The sequence below is a fragment of the Diabrotica undecimpunctata genome, chromosome 2 (genome assembly GCF_040954645.1).
Source record: "Diabrotica undecimpunctata isolate CICGRU chromosome 2, icDiaUnde3, whole genome shotgun sequence".
Classification (NCBI taxonomy): Eukaryota; Metazoa; Arthropoda; class Insecta; order Coleoptera; family Chrysomelidae; genus Diabrotica; species Diabrotica undecimpunctata.
Genome location: NC_092804.1, coordinates 536160 through 561161, shown reverse-complemented (window position 1 = coordinate 561161; position 25002 = coordinate 536160). Strand labels below are relative to the sequence as shown.

The 25002-nt window shown below is 32.7% G+C and overlaps 1 protein-coding gene and 1 long non-coding RNA gene across 5 annotated transcripts in view; one reads left to right on the top strand and one right to left on the bottom strand.

Moving 5' to 3' along the window:
* Positions 1-25002, top strand: part of CASK (peripheral plasma membrane protein CASK) — a 683682-nt gene that overhangs the window by 148518 nt on the left and 510162 nt on the right. For all 4 annotated transcript variants that reach the window (XM_072521979.1, XM_072521980.1, XM_072521981.1 and 1 more), the window contains exons 7-8: positions 19099-19224; positions 22922-23105. In XM_072521979.1, the coding sequence (XP_072378080.1) occupies positions 19099-19224; positions 22922-23105 (310 nt within the window). The remainder of the gene's footprint in view (positions 1-19098; positions 19225-22921; positions 23106-25002) is intronic.
* LOC140434015 (uncharacterized) lies at positions 98-24270 on the bottom strand. Its single transcript, XR_011950016.1, has 3 exons — positions 24151-24270; positions 289-610; positions 98-140 (listed from the first exon to the last, which is right to left on the bottom strand). It is a non-coding gene; the product is annotated as an uncharacterized lncRNA (long non-coding RNA).

The window sequence follows — 25002 nt, the reverse complement described above, 5'->3', positions numbered from 1 at the left end:
ATAGCCCTCTCCCGAAAATCAAAACGGAGGAAGTTTGCTTCTGGAATATTTTTCCTCAGGAGATTCTAGCATTTTGGTTTAATTGTTGTTTCTTTTTGTAGCATATAAACTTTGAGTACTTCTTGTCTGATTGATTATACCTAAAATGCATGAAAATATAGTGAGTATCAATATAAAACAAAAGGTCCATTGGGAATATTCACTTGTTAATCTTTTACGATGAAAAATGATCGATAAGTATTATATTTTTGGGTAGGTATAACGAACATTAATTGTAATTTAACTTACCTAATTTTATATATTAAGCTCTTGATTATTATATATATTTCCAGACTTTGTGTCTGGAAATAGTTTTCAAAAAACTGCAAGCAACATATTTATATAACGATAAAAATTACAACTGAATATCTAAATCGGTTAAAAATTATATTTCGCCGAATACCATAAAATTGATAATTTTGAGGACGTATAATGAAGACAGATTATTCAACCTTTCGTAAACCATTTGTCATTATAGCTTCTAATTTTTCTCAAAACGATATCTCCTCATTATAATTTTCCATAATTCAAACATCCCAGTCGTATAGAAAGACTCCCGCTAAACTTAAACCTGAAAACGTAATAAAGTACCGTGAGAACTTTAAAGTTGCACTGCTTTTGAACTTCGTAAGATTCACCGATCCATAATTCAGAAAGTACAGACACAAAGAAAGAATTTGTTGAGTTGCTTAGAGAGCTCCGAGTTCAATGTTGAAATTTAAGTAATATAATTGATGAAACTCTAGAAAAACAGTACGGGGAAGTTTTGTGGACTACGAGAAAATAAAAAAAGTTTGTTAAACCTCTGCAATATTACAAATTTTAAAGTTATTTCATAAGCACGCTAAAATATACATTTTTCGTCTATAATTCACACGAATAAACGACTAATTTAGTAGTTTATAATTAGAGATACTTTTTTTTATTTATTTATTACAATTTACAGTGTATTTGATAAATACATGTAAATATGGTGTGAGGAAGTTTTTTTGTCGTAAAAAGGTGGTAAATCTTCCAAAAACCGTATAAGGACATGTTTCGTTAAGCATGCACTGGCGTGTGTTGGATTTAGGGTGGAAGGCTTCATCCTCATGCAGTTTTTCCAGAGAAGTCGTGCTCACAGATGCAACCGTAGCTCCCTGCGTACCAACTGAAGTCCACCTCCTCAACCAGACTACTCATGCGGCAGGTCCTCTCTAGAGCGATGCATCACATGATTAGCCTGTCTTTTCTTTCTTTCTCTCTCCCTCTTACCTTTGCTGCAGATTTCTCTCTAGTATTTCCTTCTTTCTGGCGATTTGAGTTTCTGCCTTCAGTATTGCCTTGGATTCGGTGTTTCCCCTCATTGCTATCTGCATTATTGTATTTGCACTTAGCCTACCTATCCTCCTGTGTAACTAATTTCTGCCACTATTGAAAATTCTGCCCTCGAATACACAGTGCTCGGTCCTGAAAGGGCCGTGAACTATTAGGAACTGGGTGAAAAAGCAGTTAATGGCTCTGTCACCGCATTTCATCCAGTCTGCATTATTTGAAATTAATACCCTTATCCACGCTACCCTATGCTCGTTTTTCCATTCTTCCTGCCACTCAGATATGCTGCTATTCCTAGTTACTATTTTTTCTTGCTCATCCTTCCCGTAGTTTTTCGCCCTTTCCTTCATCATCAGATGAATGGGTAACACCCCTGCGATTATTTGTATGGCCATCATTGATGTTGTTCTATATGCACGTGTTTTTCTTTGGACTTTTTCTAGCATTCTCCTACATTTCTTGATGTTAAGCTTTTGTTACCATAATGCCGCATAGAGTATAGTAGAGTGAACGACTTCCATTAAAATTTTCCTTTTGGCAGTCTCTGGTCTTCACACATTGGGCATAATCCTTGTCAGCGTTAAAGTTATCTCCTCTACCTTGCGAACTACGTAGTTCACCTGCTCACCAAGGATTCGTCTCGTATCTAGGACTACTCCCCAAATACTTCACTTTTTTGGCAGGTAAGATTTCTCCCTTCGGTGTACAAACTACAGTTTTTGGCCCTCGGAACCTTGAGGATCATAGCTTTAGTTTTTTCGGCTGCCAGTATGAGGTCGTTGCTTCTCATCTACGTTTTCACTTTGCTGAGGGCTCGGTTCGCTCTATACATAATTGACCAGTTTTCGTTGTGCTCCACTATCACAACCAGGTCGTCCGCATTCGCTATTGCCTGTAGACCAATGCCAAAGTCGGCATCCAAAATCTCGTTGTAAAGAACGTTCCGAAGCAATGGCGTAAGACGGAGCAATGCGGCACTCTCACCGTGGTCCTCCTAGGGTTACCCCTTATTATATTAATGCACCTATCCGTCAAGTTATTACTGACCAAGTTCTGCAGATAGCGAGATGTCCATAAGTCGCCCAGTATTCTGACGATAATTTTTCAGCTAGCACTTTTAAAAGCATTTCTTATATCGACAAAGAAAGACACCATGTACCTGCTCCTACATATAGATATCTCTCTCTTAAATCTGCTTATGGCATCTACGCAGATTTTTCCTTTCCTGAACCCTTACTGGTGGTCGTATATGCCGCCTTTCTTCATTATTTCCTTCTCCAGCCTTGTCTTCACAAGAATCTCAAAGACCTTGCCTAAGGTATTTAACAGGCAAATAGGTCTGTACAACCCAGACTCCTCTAATTCTTTTCCCGGTTTCGGCATAAGTATGAGATTTGCCGTTTTCAGATCTGGAAGCTCTTGTCTTTTTAGCAAGTTTTTTATAATATTCTGTGCTCATTACACTTTCTCCTTCATGGTGGAAGGTATCAGGTCCAGGCACTTTTCCTACCTTGAACATTTTGTCAGCTTCTGTCACTTCTTCCCTCGTAAATTCAGTCACTGGTGTCTTCACCTGGAGTGATGTAAAGCTTACTTCCTCCCTCTGTTGAAAAAAAGCCAGTTCTTCCCTTCGACTCTCCTCGATTTTAAAGAAGCCTTTTGTCGCTTTAAAAGTCTTAACAACTATTCGATAGAAGTCTCCTCAGATATCCCTTTCAAAATTAAGAGAAAGTGTCCTAAAAACTGATTACATCATCTGAATCAAGTGTAAGAGGAACTGGTTATATCATCTATCTCCACCAATAATTCACTAAGATAAGGCTGCCTTCTGGAGGTTTGTTTAATAGTTCTCCTAGTTCGCCTCAAAGTGGGGTCAAGTATGTTAAACGAATTATCAAACAATTCAGTACATGTTATAGATTCAACACACAAGATGCATCACAACTTATGTCTTCACTCCCATTGGCTAGAGTTAGAATCTCGCGCGCTTTTCACACTGCATGTGTAGATTTTGCAAGTCCCCTGTTTATTAGGGCTTCTAGATTACACAAGACTCCAACACTTAAATGTTATTTTGTACTTTTTGTTTGCATATCTACACAAGCCATTCATTTAGAGTTGGTTAGGGAGTTATCCGATTTTTTGGCAACGTTTAAACGATTTATTTCTCAAAATCAAATTCCGAATTTGACCAAATTAGAACTTATTTAGCTCAAACCGAGATTTAGTGGAAGCTTATTCGTCCTTGATCACCTCTTTGGGATGGGCTCTGGGAGTCAGCTTTAAAAAGTACTAAGTTTCATTTAGTACGCTTAATGGGTCATTTAGTGTCGTCTTTCGAGAAGTTATATACCGTTTTAAACCAAATAGAAGCTATTTTAACCTCACGACCGCTATATGCATTATCTAATGACCCTATTGATTGACAACCACTTACTCCTGGGCATCTCTTCTCTTAATCGGCACTCCCTGCATTTTTCTGAGATTAATGTTACTAATACGCCTATTAACAAACTGTCTATCTGGAAACAAATTTTGAAAATACAGCAATCCTTTTGGAAACGTTGGTCGGTTGACTATTTAAATATCTTACAACATCGTCCAAAATGGCTCCTTCTGACCACATAATATGAAAGTAAATGATCTAGTTCTAATCACAAGTAAAAATACACCTCTGTGATGGTGGCCGCTAGTGAGAGTAATAGAACCAATTAGCAGCAAAGATGGAAAATTTAGAATTGTCTATGTTCGTACTGCTGATTGAGAATATATTCGCCATATCACTAAGCTGATTCCTCTTTCATTGTCTGAAGCCGATAGTCTTCTGCAGCACTGTAATTGTGCTTAAGCAGTGAGTTAAGGATATTTATAGCTTCACCTAGCCTCGTGTCCCCAGTATGGATAAATTTCTGTAAGAAATTAAGTGTTGTTAGGCCTCTGGTAGTAAAATAATTTTTACCTTCAAAATATGTTTTTACCCACCAAAAACTTGTAGCCAGGAAATCCCTTTTAGCAAACATTCAAAAAGTTTTGCCCAACTAATAAAAATTTTAAAGTTGTCCCCCACCAACCCCATTGTTCTTCTTCACGTGCCATATCAGAGTTACCCAACGTTGACGATCACCAATGCGAAGGCTTCTCGATCTTCTGCCACATGGAATAATTGTCCTTCATTTGATATCTCAATCCATTCATACTCTAATCGTCAGACGAAAATGCCACTGAACCTCTGAAAATCATACGAATAAGCTGAATTTTGCCGAGAATATTAATTTTGGGACCCTAAAAAGGATGCAAAAATGTTTATGATTTTTAGCCCCGGGTTTCTCCCTGAAACCCCCCTCGTAGGGGGGTAAAAGCGAAAAAAATCGATTTATTAAGAATCTGTACGCCGTAGAAAAAAATGTTTCTGAGATAATTTTAAACAAAAATGTTTATTATTAATTTTTGTGTAGAATAAAAGAACCGGAAGAAGTATAAGTCGACTTAAAAGATATGGCATGGCCATACTTTAATAGAATAAATCATTATGCCTAAATAAAAATAGAAGAAGAAAGGGAAGTATTTTTGTTAATAAAAATACATGTTTTCAATGATCCTATCGGTAAAGTAGTATTATAATTTGAACACATAGGTATTGTCAGATTAAATAAAATAGTTTTACTATCGTTCTACATCGCTAACTTTACGGTAGCAAAAAAAGTCGATTAGGTAGGCGGTACTAAAGGTATCAACAACGGACCAGTACTATTGTACCTGCATTTTAATTATTTGCCGTAAAAAAAGGTGACACTATTCGTTTTCACTAATTGACTTTTAAGTACTTCCTTTCTACTTTACGATTTGTCATAATTTATGAAAATATTCCATTCTATTATTCACGAAGAATTTATTGGGTATGATCAATTGGAAGGTGTGGCTTGTATATTTTAAACACAATAATACTATTTAGGAAATTTAGTTCCATAGTCTGGTATTGGAATACCCAGTTATATATCCATATCATACAAAGACCAATATTCAAAATTTTAAATAACAAAACTATATTTAAGAAAAAAAATGAAACTCAGGAGAATATTGATTTTTTTGAAAAACGCAGGTTTGAATAAATAGTGACATTGAAGAAAATAGAACAACTTTATCTGACTCAGATTAAGTTAACTTTTTTTCCTTTTTTTTGTTTAATTTAATTTTGTTATAAGTTTGTCTTTAGGGTGAGCTTTTTTTGGTTAATATCTTGTGTTTATTAAGTTCTAATTATTTATGCATCTTCAATCTTTTCTATTCAATTTTCTATGTAAGATTTAATTTCTTCATTTTGGTCTTCGATATCTTTCAGTTGTTTTTTGAAGAATGACCTTTTTTACGTATGTATTATATTTACTTCTCTTTGTTTCACTGAGTTTTCTTCCATCAACGTTTTCATTCTTCTGTCCTGCAGTTTATTATTTTCCTGATTTACAGTGGCGTAGCTAGCCCCACAAAGTTTGTACGGAGCCCTTTTCCGCGACTATATGGGATAGTGCTAAAAAATATTCATAAAATAAAGCAAAAACGCTTGTATTGAACAAATTATTTACTAAATATAGTTATAAATTATACAAATATAATTACAAATACAAATGCTCGTGCCAGTCCATAATATGTTACCCAAACAATTTAAAAATAAACTTTTCTCGCCTTTTGTTAGGCAAACTTATTTATTAAAGTGTCCATAGCTGAAGAAGATTTAATCTTCTCTAGATTGTCGGTTTTATAGACAGTAACGACAAGTCTAATAGTCGTTCCTATCTCTTAGGAGTCCTGAAGAAGTTTTTAATAAATTTTAATTTTGAAAATCTTTTTTTAACTTCAGCAGTAGTTACCGGAATTGTTTAAAACAGAAAAAATGCTGTTATTACCCCCAGAAAAGGATGCAAGGTTATTATGTTTTATCATTAATAAGTCTGTAGTTTCTTTAACAGATTGAATTTTCTGAATTTCAGTTTGCAAGCAGGTTTTTAAAGCAATTGTTCCTAAATATCAAAATGAAATGTCGTTATCGTATTTATCAATCAGTCTTTCGACTTGCTTTTTTATAATTTCATTTGGAAATGATAGGGTTATAATACTTCAAATATTTACTTAAGTCACAGAGACTTTGAAACATTTGTTTGGTTTGAAAAATCAATATATTTAAACAGCAATAATATATTATTGGCCCTAAAGTACGATTTCGGGTCTGTACAAGTAAAACCAAAAAAAGCAGTTGACCTTATAAATTGTTAGAAAAATATTATGTTTTAAACTGGAAGACCGTTAAAGAATTAAGCTATTTTAAATACGTTTTAGAACGGGACAACTTTGATAAACATCCACCTGCAGACAAGTTCATAAACAATTAGTTCACTTTTAACAACAATACTAGTAAAATAAACGGGTTCCTCTGTTTTCCTATTTATCGACACGATAATAATAAATATAAATAGTCGCATAAAATAATAGAAATAAGGACCAGTTTTTTCCTGGTATAATACCAAAATATAGTTTACAAGTAAAACAAAAAAAAGCAGTTTTAGTACTGCTAAATAAAAAGTAAATTTTATCAGGAATCATTTAATATAGTGAATCCCAAAATATTTTTGTTTCCAAATAATTACCAAAAATAAACAAATCAAACAATTAACTTCGTGCAAAGAGTTCAAAATGTCAAGGCATTGCAAATCCCAAGACCTCTGTGCATAAACTCGATATAAAGCATACTGGTGAAACTTCGAGGTATAAAACTCCTTAAGGTAGTTTCAGCACAGCAATAACCTACTTAAAATACTCGCGATAAAGTTTTAAGCAAACGCAATATTATCTCGTTTCGGGGCCTTTCTTGTTGCGCGGTTTGTAGTTCAACAATTAGAGCTAACGTAGTATGTGAGTTTTAGTAAATCTCTGGAACTTCAGGAAGAACGTAAAATACTGTTCTCTGTAGAGTTGGAGTTTAATTAAGTACATAATGTTTTATACCTAATATGTAAATAGTGATATAACGATATTAACGGATAATGGTTTAGGAGAATGTTCGTTGATTTCGTGTAGACGAGTGAAACCTATAGCTAATTTCGCATTAGTGTAGAGTAATACATTGCAATTTAGTATCACGGTACGAAGAGCTTAACTATTTAATGATATTTCTCAAGATCTTTATCTTTATCAACACATAAAATGTATCTATATATTGTTTTTGGCGTTATAGAAGTTTACCACTACAAAAGAAATGATGAAATTTTTTATATAAGAAGAAATAAAGTTCGATGACATAAATTAAGAACATACAGTAGATCCACTGGATTTTTGCACATTGTCATCTTTCGTATTATAGGAAATAAACCAAAATACGTGAACCCAATTTACGTCGGCTACAAGAATTATAAAATGGCTAGTATTATAACGGACAGTTTTATACTTCTCTTTTATTTCATTTACTACAGTTTGAAACCTGGGTACACGTTCATGAACGAGATTAATTGACACAGAGAGGACAAAAAGAATGTTAGAAACAGCAAAGATGAAAACACTTAAAAAAATTGATGGTAAAACACTATGGGACAGGGATAGAAGTACAGATATACGACGTAAATGCAAGGTGGAGAACATTAAGAACTGGGTGAGAAATAGAAGAGTAGAATAGAATGATCATATATACCAAATGACAAAAATAGAGTAGTAAAGACGGCAAGAGACTTTCCCCAATAGGAAGACGATCAGTAAGAAGACCACGAAAACGATGGAACGACAACTTACTATAGGCACATTGAAAAATAGACAGTCATGTCTACATAAAAAGAAGAAGAAGAAGAAGGTACTTACATAGTTGTTATATGCATCACCAAAATATAGAGAATAAATAACTTGTACTCTCAGTAATATGAAAGAAAATCACATTAACATAATGGTTATTGGCGAATTTGATATGAATTGTTGGAGATTGTCGACTTGGCTTTAAAATATTTGTTTATGAGTGAAGATACGGATTAAATATTAGCATTAATCTTAAATTATGATTTATCGTTGTTGAAATTAAAGGAATGAACTAAATTTAAACGACATATTCTGGTAATTCTTGTATAGGTTTGCATAAATCGTTGTCTTCAGGTGGATGTTTCCAAAGTTATCTGGTTCTAAAACGTGTTTAAAATAGCTTAATTCTTCAATACTCTTTCAGTTTAAGCCATAATGTATTTCTAACAATTTTCTAACATTGACTGCTTACTTGCAAAATATATTTTGGTATTATACCAGCACAAAACTGGTCCATATTTCTATTATTTTATGTGACTATTTATATTTATTAATATGTGTCGATAAACAGGAAAACAGGGGAACACGTTTATTTTACTAGTATTGTTGTTGAAAGTGAACTAATTATTTATGAACTTATCTGCAGGTGAATGTTTACCAAAGTTGTCCCGTTTTAAAATGTGTTTTAAATATCTTAATTCTTTAATACTTTTCCAGTTTAAAACATAATATTTTTCTAACAATTTATAAGATCAACTGCTATTTCTTGATTTACTTGTAAACTATATTTTGGTAATATACAGGAAAACAGGGGAACCCGTTTATTTTACTAGTATTGTTGTGGAAAGTGAACTAATTATTTATGAACTTGTCTGCAGGTGGATGTTTACCAAAATGGTCTCGTTCTAAAACGTGTTTACAATAGCTTAACTTTTCCGGTCATAAAACCTTTTGCACTTGCTGATTTTAAAGTGTAACGAATTTGTGGTTTCTATATATGTGTCTTCAGCTTTATTAAAATCGAACACACCACAATCGTTTTCTGATAGTTCCATGTTTCGCTATAATTTCTTTCTACTGATCTGAATTTACAATATTTTTACGGTTTCTGATTTTTTTCTTTATATTTTCAAAAACTCAGATGATATAAATGAATGTTACAGTGAATTTAAGCTCAATTGATTCAATATTTTGAGGTACTTTTTGGAGGAACCAGCATGAACATGCCGCAATAGCCGTTAGATTCTTGTCCTGACCCCCACAACTATCGGTTATCAACCAATGATCTTTTTTCCTTAAAAATTTGTATGTATTAGTCGATGGTACAAAACAGACGTAATTTTATTCGAGCCATTTTTGTACTCATCTTCCGTCCATGTATAACAAAACGTGTTGTTTTTGTCAAGTTTGCCTTTTGAGTATCCGATATTGACTGTAAAATTGTAAAGATAGAGTTGTCGGCTATAATAACAACTTTGATCCTGACTTTTAGGAAGAAGTAAATTTTTTTCGCAATCAATACAAAATGGTATTAAATCTTCGTGTTTTTCTTTTACCAAATTAAAACAGGCTTTCGCCCTAAGTATGTGAACTTATTTTTTGGTTATTAGAGTAGACCCTGTAAAGAGTGTTCTACTATGTTAGAGAAACACCCTGTACATAATAAGGTAGCATCAGACATTAAGAAATTCGGTATAAAATAGTTACTCCAACAGTAGCACTCTCCAGAACCTCCGACAATATTATAACTAACAATCACGTATTCCGCCTATCTGTTTCATTGCTGGTTACACTACACCCTTTGGTCATAAAGTACACCGGAAACTTAATAAAGATTTAATCGTTTAATTCAGTACTATTACCCTCTACTTTAACGTGTATTCGAGAAAATAATTGGACAAGAATAATTTAGTTAGTCTCTAGGGCTTGGGCGAAACTTTCCAACTAAAATCCATTATGGGACTAAAAGATTTGTTCTGTTCGTATACGGAATTTTTATTAAACTATTAGACAGTGTAAAATTACTTTTGGTTCAGATTTAAATTTTTTGTTAGGTTGATCAGAATCATAACTAAAGACATAAATTGGTAATTAGTCTACTGTATGAATATGTACTGAACTAGGGTTTTCGTGTGGGTTCCCTTAATGGCCCTTTAACGACTAGAGCTACCTGAAAATATACTTTAGCCGAAAAGGATTGAACAAGTTTACTAAAGTGAGTAAGATTATTAAATAACTCGTAAAATAATCAATTTTACTGAAAATCCTAAATAACAAGCAGAAAATTGTCTTCATTCTAATGTCTTCTTCTTCTTCCTTCTTATATGTACGCTTTAAAGCCTGTTTTTCTTCAATATCAGCCTTCTATTATTTAAATTATCGCACCATATTTTTCTTTGTCTGCCAATACTTTTTCGTCCAATTGATGACTTATCTCGTACTATTCGATGTGTGTTCTGTCTTGGCGATTAATGCGGCGTCGTCTGCATAACATAATATTTGGATTTGTTTGTTCCCCATTCTGTAACCATGACCCTTACGTACTGCTTGTACTATTTTCTTCATTATTATGTTAAAGATTAAAATAGAAAAGATTAAAATAAAAAAAAATTGGACCTGCAGCTACCTCAAAAAAAAAAGTTAGACGGTTTTTTCGAAAAAAAAAAAAAAAAATGTATATTCAGGTTATGACCACTCAACCTACGGATCTATAAAAATAGACAACTTGCGCTGAGTCTTATCTTTTATAAAAGTAGTGCAGATGTCAAAAAATATATTTAACGTTGTGAAAACTCCTAAAAACCGTGGAAAACATGTTTTTTTTTGGTTTAAAGGTGTTTCACTTTTATATCTTAATAGGGGAGTATTCTTTGAGCTAACGGTTTTAAGGCTTACAGTAAATGTCCCATCATTATGCCCCAGTACATTAGTATATGTCCCTTTGAATTATTGGGGTCTTTTTTGTTTCCCTATTTATTGTTGTCTTATTGTCTTCTTTTTATTAACTTGGTTTTGGTCGTCCTTTCATTTAATTAATTGTACAACATTAGAATTTTTAAAAAGCACTTAAAAATTAACTGTTGTTATAAGTAATAGATAGACGACTTGTTTCCATTTTAGATCCATTTTCTGTCTAAATCCTTCAGTCTTAAATGTTAACTTCCATATTAGTGTTCTACAAAGCAATAGCTTGTATCTTGAAGAACTTTTTCTTGGAACCAAGTTTTTTTTCTTGTAACGGTAAGAATTTGATTTGGATAATAGTCATTCAAAACAATTAAATCTTTGGTACCCTTCTGTACCATGGCACATATTAGTTTAGCAATAGCATATTAGCAATTTGGCATCCTCTCGACTTTTTTTTGCTTTCCCAAACTTAGTTTTTGTTTACGTCAGCCTACCTACAACTTGTCGATCAAATTGTATTAAAGAAATGAGGAAAAATAAAAAATATATTGTAACTTTTGTTGAGTGACATCCGGATTTCACGTGGATGCCATTTTTATAATCCTATCTCGTTTCTTGTTTTCTTTACTTTTTCAACTATATTTTTAATTTGTTTTTACCCTTTTTTACATGTTTCTTTCCGTTGTTTAAACTATGTCCGTTTTTCTTCTTTTTTTTTTACAAAATTTATGACGGCCATTATGACTACATTTTATAGTATTTTAAATCTATTCTGGTAATGTTATTTTCACAGGTTTTTTTATGTTTTGGCATAATGTTAGAATTAAATAATTCACAGCATCAGCGACTCTTCTCAATATCAAATAATTCGAAGAATCTTAACTTTTGAATTTTCCGCGAAACTATTTGATATCATTAAGAATTTTGCTTTAGTATCTAGAACTACAAACCCCTTATACTCGCTTTCTTAGTATCCAACTCAGTCACTGGAAATGATATATCCCCGATGGCGGTTTGCAGTTAATTCACTGTTCCAATTTATTTGTAGATCCTGGTAATTGTTCACCAAGAGAAACCATGTACACGATCAGTTTCCGTAGACCGAAACCGAATAGAGCTAGACGATCCGTCTCTAATTATCTCTCTCGGCTACAGAAAAGTGGAAAATAATGGTGTTGAAACAAAGGCATATCCTTAATTATGTTTACCACTGGGACTCCTCTGCAATAAAGTAAAATATTTCGGCTAATATGGAAATTGTGTTATGGATTACAAAGTTAATGCAATTTTTTTACATAGGAGTCAAAAATATATATTGCAGGAGAAGGTAGTCAGAAAAGTTTATGAATTATGGAAAAAAAGGATAATTTTTTTGAAAAGCTTCTTTTCTATAGTGCCCTCAAGACATCATTTGTATTGATTTTTTCGTTATTCTTTTTCTCTCTTACGTACTTTATTTTTTTAACTTATATAAATAACTAGGTATAGAATAGAATAGAAATATACTTGATTGTCACTGAAAATTGTACAATATCACAAAATAAAAGATAATAAAATATACAATCCATTGCAAAATTTAATTAAATTGCAAATTGCATAATAAACCTTACGCACTAGTTACGAATAAGTTTAAGTTGCTGTATGTGATACCCAAATATATATAAAAATACTTTAGTTGCTTCTACCTAAACGTACTGTAATTTCTTAGTTATTCGTTAAGAAACTCTTCCACTGAATAATATGGTCTTTCAGATAAATAGGCTTTTGTCAATTTACGGAACCAAAGGGAAATGGTTGTATAATTTTTTTGCCGAATATAATATAGATTTCTTTACTAACTCAGTGGATGGGATCGGTAAATACACATCAAAGATTGAATTTCTGGTGGAGTAGTCATGGTTGAGTCTTGCTAGAAAAACATTTAGGTGTTTACGAATTAAGCAAACAGTTTTTAGAATATATAAAGAGGGAAGAGTTAAAATCCCGTGATTTTTAAAGTAGCTTCTGCAATGTGTTATTCTACTGAGGCCAAAAAGATACCGTATTGCTGTTTTTGTAATTTAAAAATAACATCAGATTTACTAGAACCGCAAAAAGGAAGGCCATATCGAAGATGAGACTCTAACAAAGAAAAATATCTTGGAAGATGCTAAATTGATTTCCTTCGAAACAGATCTTATTGCGTAGCAGGCTGAGGCTAGTTTCTTACTTAAAAAATCGGTATGAAGGGACCATTTAAGGTTGCTATCTACAAAAATACCAAGAAATTTTACAGAATCAACGATATTGATCTGGCCGTTATTAAGAAACAAGGGTTTAAGAGCTTCTTTATAGGATAATGCTACTGTCTTATCCACGTTACAAGAGAGTAAATTAGAGTCGGACCAGGATTTTTTTAAGTATATCAGAAGTTATAATTGCATGAAGAGTTGCAATATAGAGAGGTCCTCCAGGTAATACTGGTATACTTAGCAAAAAGAAAGATTTTTCCATCGATTTTTAAGATAGAAATGACATTTATAAAGATAAATAAAAGTAGAGGACAGTACTGAACCTTGTGGTACTCCACATACAATGCTCTTGTGACTAGAGTTAGTATCATTTGCTCTAACTAGTTGTTTCCTATTCCTTAGGTAAGATTGGAAGCAATTCAAAGAAATACCTCGAATTCCGTACAAATTTAGTTTTTTTTTATCAAAATTCGTGATTTACACAATCAAAAGCTTTGGCATAGTGGCAGTATAAAGATTATTGTTTAGTGCTTGATAGACCTCATGTAGTACAGAAAACATAGCATCGCCGCTGCATTTATTAGAGAAAAAGCCAAACTGATTTTGTGATAAAATGTTGTTTTCAACGAGAAACGACGCTTTTTTAGGTCTCCCAGTAATTTTGAATAGGACCGGTAGACAATAGGCCTATAGTTGCAGTTCGATTTTGCACCACCCTTATGAAGAGTAATAAATGGCTGTCAGTTTTAGATAGGTTCCTCTGTACTTGGAGATATATTCAGTGACAAAGACGTTGGTAGTAAATTTGTTGATGTGGAGTAGTGAACATATATTCTTGGCTGATATGCGGATACCTTTGGTAGTCCAGATTTTGTGATGTTTTGACTTAATTGTAATTAAAGGAAATGTCTTATTGAAAATACAGACAAGCCTATCTACAAAATCAGTGAAGTTAACGTCCACGTCCACAGAAGTCAAGAACAAATTTTAAAATTTACAAAAGTTCTGAGCGGAAAAAATCCTACCTAAACTTTGGGTTTTCGAGGATTGTTTATATAATTATTAATAAAAATCCATATTATCTTTTGAAAAATTAATAGTTTTATTATGACTGAAACATTTAATTTTTTTCTATCTCTTATACCTTCGTGTGGAGATGAAAATACGTTTTTTACTGGTAAATAGTGATGATCCCGTTAAGAGAGGTAGAAAATACAACGAAATATCGTGAAATAAACTCCAACATCTATTATAAAAATCCCAAAAACCTAATCAGTATCTCCGGCACGTATCTCCACTTACTTTACAAATGGTTTCTATCTTAAAATATCGAGAACCCAATATCGCCGTTAAATAAATCTTGTTCCAAGAAAGTCGATTAAGAATTCTTTCCAATGCATTGTTTACATCCCCCAGTCAATACCTACATCATGTGCTTTGAGGTCGCCGACGGATTTCTTTTATTTTAGAAGGAGTTGAGCCCAGTCGGGGCTAGTGTCACGCTATCGGTTGTTGGCGGGGGGCCAGAGTTCCTTCGGGATTTCCTCGTAGGGGGTAATAACCCCCGTTCGAAATGATCTTGGAGCATTACGCGAATGGAAGATTCTCTGAGTAATGGGTTTATTTATTGTATAAGACAGAGGCAGCAATAGTTTTTAGATTAAAAGTACCGAAAAATATATTATATATAGATATATAAGTTATAAGCAATATTTTACCAGTTTTTCAAAACTTCATTAGGACTACACCGTAAAACAATTTTTAAAATTCGAAAAAGATATTTTTCAGTTTTTTTTTAATATTAAAATTATTTTAGGATGTCCCTGGTAGCAATAAATAGTATAAAGTAATAAATAATTGAATCGCTTATTTTAGAAACAACCCAATTCACATTTTGGTGATTTTAAGTTTATAACAACAACATGTATTTCTGTGGCTTAGACACAAGTCCCGTAAGCAAGGCAAATAGGACCTCAGCGCAAGTAAGACAATAAAAATATAATATTTTTTAGTTTGTAAAATACATTTTTTAGGTGTCTACTGAAATGTTTTATTTTGAGCATTTTATTTATTTTATATAAGGAGCACCCATGCTTAGCATACGCTGATGACGTGGTTCTCATTGCAAGAAATGGAAAAGAACTATCAAATATAGGGAAAGCTCTAAAATGGGACTGAAAGTTAATATTAATAAATCGAAGTACATGGAGATCTCCAGCAAAAAAGAAATAAACACCAGGGGATCCTTTAAATTGGAGGTGGATGATGGACCAGTTGTAGAATTCGAGACGGTGGATGAATATATGTACTTAGGTATGCTTATTGATCGGACATGTAAGGAAGAAACTGAAATCAACCTGAGACTGACCAAGAGCAACAGGTGTGCCGGAGCCATGAGCAAAATAATTAAGGCCAAAGATATATGTCGTAATACAAAAATAAGAGTTAACAAAACTATAATTAGACCCACAATCCTATACGCTGCCGAGACATGGACTATAAACAAAACCATACAGAACACATTGGAAGCCTGGGAAAGAAAGATACTTCGCAGAATGTTTAGTGGAAAAGTAGTAGAGGTAGAATGGAGAAGACGAACTAATGCAGAAGTGTACCATTTGTATGCTAACCCAACAATAACAAAAGTGGTGAAAAAACGTAGACTAGAATGGCTCGGTCATCTAGAAAGAATGCAAGGTAATAGACTAGTCAAGAATATTGCTTGGAGAGTACCTGAGGGCAAAAAAAGAGAGTAAGACCAAGAAAGAAATGGAGAGATGTAGTGATGGAAGATGTCAGAGAGATGGGAATCAGAGTTTGGAAGTTGATAGCTAAGAACAGAAAACGATGGAAATTATCCATCCAGCAATGGACCTAAAAGGTCTGTTAACGCTGTATATACATACTCAAATGTTTTTTGAAAAAGTGAACGAAGATCAAACGAACATTATTTTTAGTAACTTTTACGGATTGACAACAAAAATCGAACAGAATATATATCTATAAGGAGTAATAGAAGTAATGGAGGTGTCTAGAAGAATAAGACGTAATGAATAAGGTAATGATAGAACAAGAAGTTACAAGTTTTTTGTTAATGTTGATCAGACTAAAAAAAAGGATATACGATTGTGCTTTTTTATGTATTTATGCCATTGGAAGAGAAAAGCTAAAGAGAATTAAAAGACTTGTAGTATGTAATGTGATACCTATAAGAAAAGGAGAAAAAATATATAAGGGAACATTATTTAACTACATTTCTAGTCAAAGAGTCTCATAAGGAATTTAAGTACAGTAAAACCTCGATATAACGGACCTCTATTTAACGGACTTCGGATATAACAGACAAAAACTCCGGTCAAATGTAGAAAAAAAAAATAAATAAAAATGTACTGTTAATACATGCTTAGCCCGTCCCATACCACTGTATTTTACAAAAATTTCAATAAAATTTAGCATAAGAGGACACATTTCGAGATATTTTCAAAAATTGGTTTTTCAAAGAATTTGTACCTTCAGTGAAAAAAATTTCAAGAGAAGAAATTGGGAATTGGGCCAGCAGAGGTGAAATGTTTATTACTTTTAGACAACGCTCCTGCTCACCCCTCTGAAAATATTCTATGTTCAGAAGATGGCAACTTTAGCTGTATGGTTTTGTGAAAAAATACAACATTACTTAATCAACTCATGCATCGCAAGTTTTTAGACGAAGTAATGGTTGTATTGCACGATAGAGATAATGCAGAATATCCAAGAGGACAGCGTAGCTTGCAATTTAAAATCAACAATTTTTAATTTTTCTGCAGCATGGGAGGATGTAAAAGAACAAACATTAAAAAATGGTTGGAAGAATTTGTTTGATAGCCAAGATACATAGATATAGAAGGCTTCGAAGTTACTGATTTCTGTAGGACAATACATAATAATGCAGGAGAACATGTAGCTGAGGAAGATGTTTTGCAATGGCTAGAAGTAGATCTAAAGAAAGTGACCCTAGGCTAGAGAAGGTGACCCTGGATATAACATCATGACGGAAAGTGAAATAGCAGATGAAGTTATGAACCTAAAAAGTGAGGATGAAAGTAAAGTTAGCGAAGAAGATGACAAAACAATACTGCCAAAATAAAATTATCAGAGGTAACATCGCATCTCGACGCTCTAATAGCATTTATAGATTATATTTATCAGATAACGAAGTTCAACTGTATTCTAAGCATTTTCGTAATTTTAGAGAGTTGATCATAAAAAAAACAGCAAACATAAAAATTGCAAACGAAACTTGATTCCTTTTTCAAAACATAATTACCGACAGTAAGCGCGTCGATATTAACAACAACGTCACTTCACGACGAATGTCCGAAGACAATTAAATAGAATTTTGTTTGTATTTTGTATTTTTTATATATATCTGAATACAGTGTACATATATATTAAAGAAAAAAAGTGTTTTGATTTATTTTAAACATATTTTTATATAACGGACTTTTCGCTTTAACGGACACACCGTTCCCCCCGTTACATCGAGGTTTTACTGTACTTGGATGCGAAACTTAATATAAAAATAATGCACAAATTGTTTATTAAAAAGTATCCTGAGAGTACAGTAAAATACAGTTGCTACAATAATTTTTTTTATGAAAATTTTAACCTATATTTTGATACGCCACAAATTGACACATGCAATGTCTCTGAGGAGCTTAATTTAAAAATTAAAAGCCGTAGTTTTGGTGGAGCAGCAAAAAAAGTAGTGGTTACGGAAAAGGGCCGAAGTAAAAAATTTTACTTCGGCGCCAGTTGAGCAATGCATTCAAAGAGATGATGTTGAAGCAATCGCCTTCGATTTTATGCAGAACCTTTAACTTATGCAGAACATATATAAAAGAACTACGCCTGTTTTCTGACAACTGCCCAGATCAAAACAAAAACCACTGCCTTACAAGAATGTGTTTCGCTTTAACCGATACAGACAGATTTAAAAAAATTCAACAATTTTTCCCACTTCGAGGTCACTCATTTCTTCCCTGTCACCGTGTTTTTGAGGTTATTAAAAGAAACCTCAGAAAAGTTTATGACATCCATAAGTACACGAAGATCATTGTTACCGCAAGTGCCCAAAACCTATTCACGGTCTGTAAAATGAAAATAGAAAGTATTATAAATTTTAAGGACTGGTGGCCTAGGTATTATAAGTCTGCATCTGCGTCTAACGAGACACAGAGGGTAACAAGGGACCAACGAATTTCGTTCTCAATTTCTAAATTGCATCATTTTCAAATGCATTACAGTTAAAATGCCAACTCAAAAAGCGTATAAAGACCTAATTCCAATACTAGAGGCCAAAACAGAAAATTGCTTCAATGGGTGGAGGAACCGTTCAAACTATTGTACGGAAATATTATTCAAACATCAGCAACTAAGAAAAAATCCAAAGAAGTCACAAAATTAACTGTTTGATATTAAAATTGTTTAGTAATACCTAAATACTTTTGTTTTGAAACCTGACATTTCATTACTGAAATAAGTCAATTTTAAAAATGTTTTTTTAAAGAGTTTAGTAACGATTAAGAATGTTTTTGTTTTTGACAAATTCTTACATTAGGTGTAATCTATTAACTTTCAACTTTACTTTTAGTGAAAATGTTCAGATAAACTCTCAAAACCCTTTTTTTATCTCCTGCAAACTGTCCGAATGTGACTTGGGTTGTTAGGTGTTTCTGAAATAAGCGAATTAATTTGAATTAAGAGTACCTGTCTTTGAACCAGTACTTTAATAAAAAAGTTAGTACGTAATTATTTCTGTTTTATGTGGATGTTTCTAACGATGTATTTTTGGTTGCAGTTGGATACATCTCTACATTGGCAGTTGATAAGCGATACGGCCAAAGATTTAGTTCAACAAATGCTCACCGTAGATCCCAAACAAAGAATAACCATTCAAGAAATACTGAACCACAAATGGTTGCGGGTAAGTACTTTCTGTATATATATAATTTAAAAAAATTAGCAGAAATACAGTGACAGTTGACAGTCAGTCTAACGATTTTCAAACAATTATTTTCGTTTAACAAATTCATCCAGTTTTTTTCGTTTATTTTTATTTATTACCAATTTAATTAAAATATGACTGATTTTTAGTATTTTGGTCTCTAAGTTAAAACCATTATACACTGAACAGCAAAAAAAGTGCCACCCTATAAATTTCCGAAAATAAAAATTCATTGTAAGTTTTATGCATTATTTGCGTCTCAATTTAAATATTTATTGCGATCATATGTGCTTTTTTTTGACGGTTTTGACGTTTATGTTGTTGTTTTCTGTAGTCGCTCTTTATCTTCTAAGTTGAAATGATTTAATTAAACAGTAATTTGGAGTTTCAAACGTGGATTTTGATTAAGCGAATAATTAAGATATGGTGTTAGCTGCAGTAGATGTTGCTCGAATTATTGCATTACTACAAGACGGAAGAAGTCAAGTTTATGTACCCAAAACTTTAGGTATTTTGAGAACTATAGTGTGGAGAGCTTTCGATCGCTTTACAGAGACTGGTACGTGGAAGAGATGATCGTTTTATTGTGACGAAACTTATCGCTAGAAATAGAAGTCGTCAATCTCCTAAGCGAGAGAACGGTTAAAAGACGCCTCAATGAAAGAGTACTAATGGCAAGAAGGCCGGCTATTGTTCTCTAATAACAACCCAGATACTGTAGTAATCAGGATATATAGGATTGGAGCCGAATTCTCTTTACTGATGAATCGCTGTCGTGTTTGAAGTCTGGCGACAGCCGAGAGAGGGTTTGGAGACGGAAAAATGCAAGATATGCCCAGGCTTGTATGTCCCAGAGAAGAAAGTTTGGCGGTAGTGGTGTCATGGTTTGTGCTGGAATTTCATTTGACGCTCGAACTGAACTTATTTTCATCATTGACCCCCTGAATGCTCGCCGTATATAGAGGATGCTTTGGCAGAAGCAGTAGTTCTATTTGGTTCATTTATTGGAGACAATTTCATCTTTTTACGTGATAATGTACAGCCGCATATTACAAGAAGCGTGACAACTTGACTTGGGGGAGTAGAAATTTATACTCTAGAATGGTCAGCCTGCAGCTCTGAAATCATCGTAGGGTTAGAAATCAACCAAGCCAGTCAGAAAGTCTTGCAAATATACTTCGTGGCGAATATGAGTATGTATATTCCTCTAGTTTTTATTCAAATTTTGTTCCTTTCCCTTCTAAATTTTGTTGCCTTCTAATTAAATAAATTTATTATGCTAAGCAATCAAGCGGTAATGGCCATTTTTTGTTTAAGACGTTGAGTATATAATATGAAACAGTGCATAAAATGTTCAATGAATTTTTATTTTCGGAGGTTTATAGGGGGGCCACTTATTTTCCGTATAGCGGTCAGCGTATTTGATAAAAAAAACTAAATAATAATCAGTTGGTTTATTAAAACAATTTTAAAACGAGCTGCGGTAAAAGTTTTTATGTATTTATATATTAATAAACGTTAAAAAGAGGTAAATATTTTCAAATGAAATAAATTGTTAATAACTTTTGCAAAAATTATTATACAAATTATGCATCAAAACGAGGCTTTTATAGAGAAAAATTTGTGATAAAAATTTCAGAACGATTCAGTTTGCTTTGAAATAATTCAGTTTGTTTATCACAAATTTGAAAAATTAATAATTTTTGGCAACGCTATAAGAAAGAATATAGTAAAATTAGAAAGATTCTACCACGCTTAAATAAAAGAAGAGTTGTTCGATCATTAGAGTTTGTTGAGTTCTGTTTATTTCAATAATGTTTGAAGTTAGTTTTAAATTATGTTTCGTTGCATACCAATTAAAAGTAAAAAGCAGAAGGCAAGAAAAAAGATGAGGTAAAAATAGGAACCTGGACTGTGAAAACCATGATAGTAGTGGAGAAAATGCAGGAATTAGCCCAACAGATAAGAAAATATGAACTAGATATAACTGCACGAAATATGATGGAAAAAGATTTAAAAATAGAAAAGGAAAACTTTACACTGTACTTTTTTAGAGAAAATCAGTAGGGAAAAATGGAAATGCGTTTATGAATTTTCTTTTGATGAATTTCTTGCCAGCCATTTGCTGCTCGCCAAACTTTTCTAACCGCCTTGATTTGTTTTGGAAAAAATGCTGTCGTATTCAATTGGGCCCGTAAATTCCCCCATAACATCAAATTACTTCTGACAAAAGTGAATCTTGCAGTTTACGGTCTCATTGCCTCTCCAAGCAAGTTCAAATGAGCAAAAAAAAACTTTTTTTGTGCTCCATCGGGGGTTTCCTCGTCGTAGCTTTGGATGATTTTTAATGGTTCTTCGGTGGATAATGCTTTTGGACTGAGATTTTTTTCTCTTGAACACTTTGAAGCTGCCTATGCTTCGTAACTCTGGTCAATCTTGCACATTTAAAAGATATATCTGTGAAAGGGTCGATTTTTATGCCATACGCCGTAAAATATTTTTCTTGTACCATTTTTGCTGTAGTATTTCACATTGACTTTCAAGCGTAAAATATCTCACCCGTAGGAACTCCGAAAATTGGGTCCAAATAGAGCTTCTGGACCTCTGTGTGTTCAATGGGACATTTTCCGAAACCAATTTTTGATTTTTTCACCTGACTGGCAGCCAAATCTTGATTTTTAGTCTGGATTTATTATATCTGTCCAAATGTGTCAAACTGACAACAATAGAATTACCAGACACCTTCGTGATGGATCTGTCATAATTTTGTCGCTGAGAAATCACGAGCAGGAAGGAGTTTTGTCAGGAGGAGACGTGGCGTTGGTATGACGTTTTATCGGTTAAAAATAGTGTAGTGAAATAGTCTTTTTTTTTATTTAGATCAGGTCCGATCTATGAAAAAACGACTAAATTTTGATGTTAGCGGCGCCAGTCGCATTTTAATTTTTACGTATTTTTTACAAAACACATTTTTTTACGTATACCGATTTTAAACTTTGAAATTCAATTTTCCTCAACCTAATTTATTAATATTTTTCACGGACAAAATTTTTATGGAGAAAGAGCTCAGAAAGAAAAAGGTAATGATTTAAAGATAATCATCCTATTGTTTAAAACTTCGTCGCAAATGCCGGTCAACTTTAAACGTTTGTACCTCAAGAACCATTGCTTGTTTAACTTTTTTTTTAGAAGAAGCGTCTTGCCAAATCCTTTTCAACGCTGTTTTCTGAATTTAATTTGAGCTAATAGTTACCGAGATATTATATTTTGTTAATAAGCCAAAAAATTGTTTATAATTTTGAAACATTTCTGAGGCTACGCAAATAATCCAATTGTAATTCTATAAAGTACGTTCCATAGGTAAAGTGTTTTTTTTTAAGTAAAAACATTGGCAAATTTCTATAATGGTCTTATTTTTGTTGTGCAAGATTATAAAAAATTTAAATTAAAAAAAAATTGATTGCAAATTTATTATTCGAAATCTATGAAATTTATTTTAGTGAAATTTTGTGGGCTCTTTTATTATATTATAGAAATTTTCTAGACGAATTATAATGTAAGTCGTAAGTGTAATTTCTCTTTAATGTCAGTACTATACACGTATAGTAACACAATAACTTCCTTTATGTTAACAGAGATTGAATTGGTCTAATAGACGTTCTATTAATTGTTTCAGGATCGAGACAAGGGATTGAGGATTCACTTGTCTGAGACTGTAGAGGAATTGAAAAAATTTAATAGCCGTAGGAAATTGAAAACGTTCGTTCTTAGTGCCGTCAATTCTAGTAAATGGTATCCCTACGATGATTCGAATACGGACACATTTTCCGATTTTGGTGACGATGAAGTGTCTTTTTGTGGTAAGTAAAATATTTTTGTAAACATATTAGCACTAGGGCATGTCTCTGGACGGGATTAATAATTAACAAAACGAATTATTATTGTTAAATATAATATAAATAAACTTTTAACTGAAATTAATTTGTTAAAAACGGAATTTTTTTGGCGTTCTTCTGAAAATTATATCAGGATTATAACTAAAAAGCATAAAATCCTAGAAGAAACAATAGAATTAAGATTAGAAGTGTGTATATTAAGTAAGAACCTAGAATCGATCACTGGAGAATGTCCCTTATTACTTCATTTTTGTCACTACAGTACCAATAATGTTCACCCAAAAATATCAGTAAGAAACGCTGAAATCCATTGTAATAGCTAACTCTTTATTCCACATAGATTCAACTTTCCAAGAATCTGAATTCCTAAATTCTAAATATTCTAAAAATTTCACTAAATGCTCTACAGCTTCACCAAAATCTAGGTAAACTATATCATTCTTGTTTCCTTGGCCAACTGCCATAGTCTAGTACGATAAACAATAAATTTCTCACCAAAGACCTACCTTTAGTAAAACGTCACTCAAAATATCAGCAATATTTGATTTCATGCTTTTAGCAGCTTCTCGGTCTTCAAATCATTGAATATCTTGGCAGATATTCAATGATTTTTAGGTATAAAATTTGAATTCAATATATACCTACATAAATATCATCCCTTTAATTATAAATATAGGAATTAATGCGAATCAGTCAAAAAGCATAAATGCTATTTTTTCAAATATTTTTTGTACATTTGGATGCATTGTGTTGGAATAACTTAGCTTGTACTACTCACAGTATTTTTATTTTTATTTAATTTTGTGAAAATTTGTGAAAACTTTGAAAGTTGTTTATGAAATTAGATAGTCTAATCTTTATTATGAAATAAATCTTATGCAGTATCGATGAGTAGAGAGTAACTAAAAGCATTCGCTTATATTGAAAATTATTCAAAAAATTGGATTAATTGTGATTGAAGTTCTAGAAGGGTAATGTTTTAGAAAATGGTTTAATATTAAGTACTTACTTTCCTTTGGCATATTCATAACTGCCGCTATTAAAAAAATCACTTGAATTATAAAAATTAAGAAATCACAAATCGCACAAAAAAGTGTAGTTAAATCTCAAAACTAAACGCAACCAAAACATGTTAGGAATTGACATCTGTCAAATTTGTTTAGTTAGGTTATTTAGGAAGGGAATATTACCAGATGACGGCACATAACTACCTGCTTTAAGGTCAAGAATCAGGTTGAAATCTTAATTTTTAAAATTTTGGTTTTGGCCAGCTTTTTATGTAAAATACCACTTTGTGCGACGGGCAATCACTAGTTTATAATAAGAGCCGGCATTTACTTTCTGACCTATTGCGTCGTCGTTAATATGAACAAGTCTCTGTAGTGACGTGATTCTCCGTTGAAAAATGATTATGATGTTCCTACGTAGGAAAATAGGTTACGTAGTAGGCCCACGCAATTTTGACACGTTTTGGTGAAATATTGTGATATAAACATATCTATAAATTCCTAACGTATAGTTTCATTCTAAGAATACACAATAACCTCAAAAATGTAATTTCCCTATACTCTAATGTGCTCACTTTAACCAGACCGACCTGTGTTGTCATATTTATACAAACTCAGTTATCTAGTAATTTCTGTGCAAATATCCTTTCAGAAAATTCATTTAATATTTTAAAATTTTCTGTGTGAAAATCTACCAAATTGATTTTTAATTGACCGAAATAAATTAAAACAAAATTTGTGTGTGGGTCGTCCTTTCAGATAACTCAATAATAATTTCAATATAATATTCTCCCGGGATATACAATTTAATTAGTGAACTTGCCCTACGACACGACCTCGAAGAGAAACAAAAA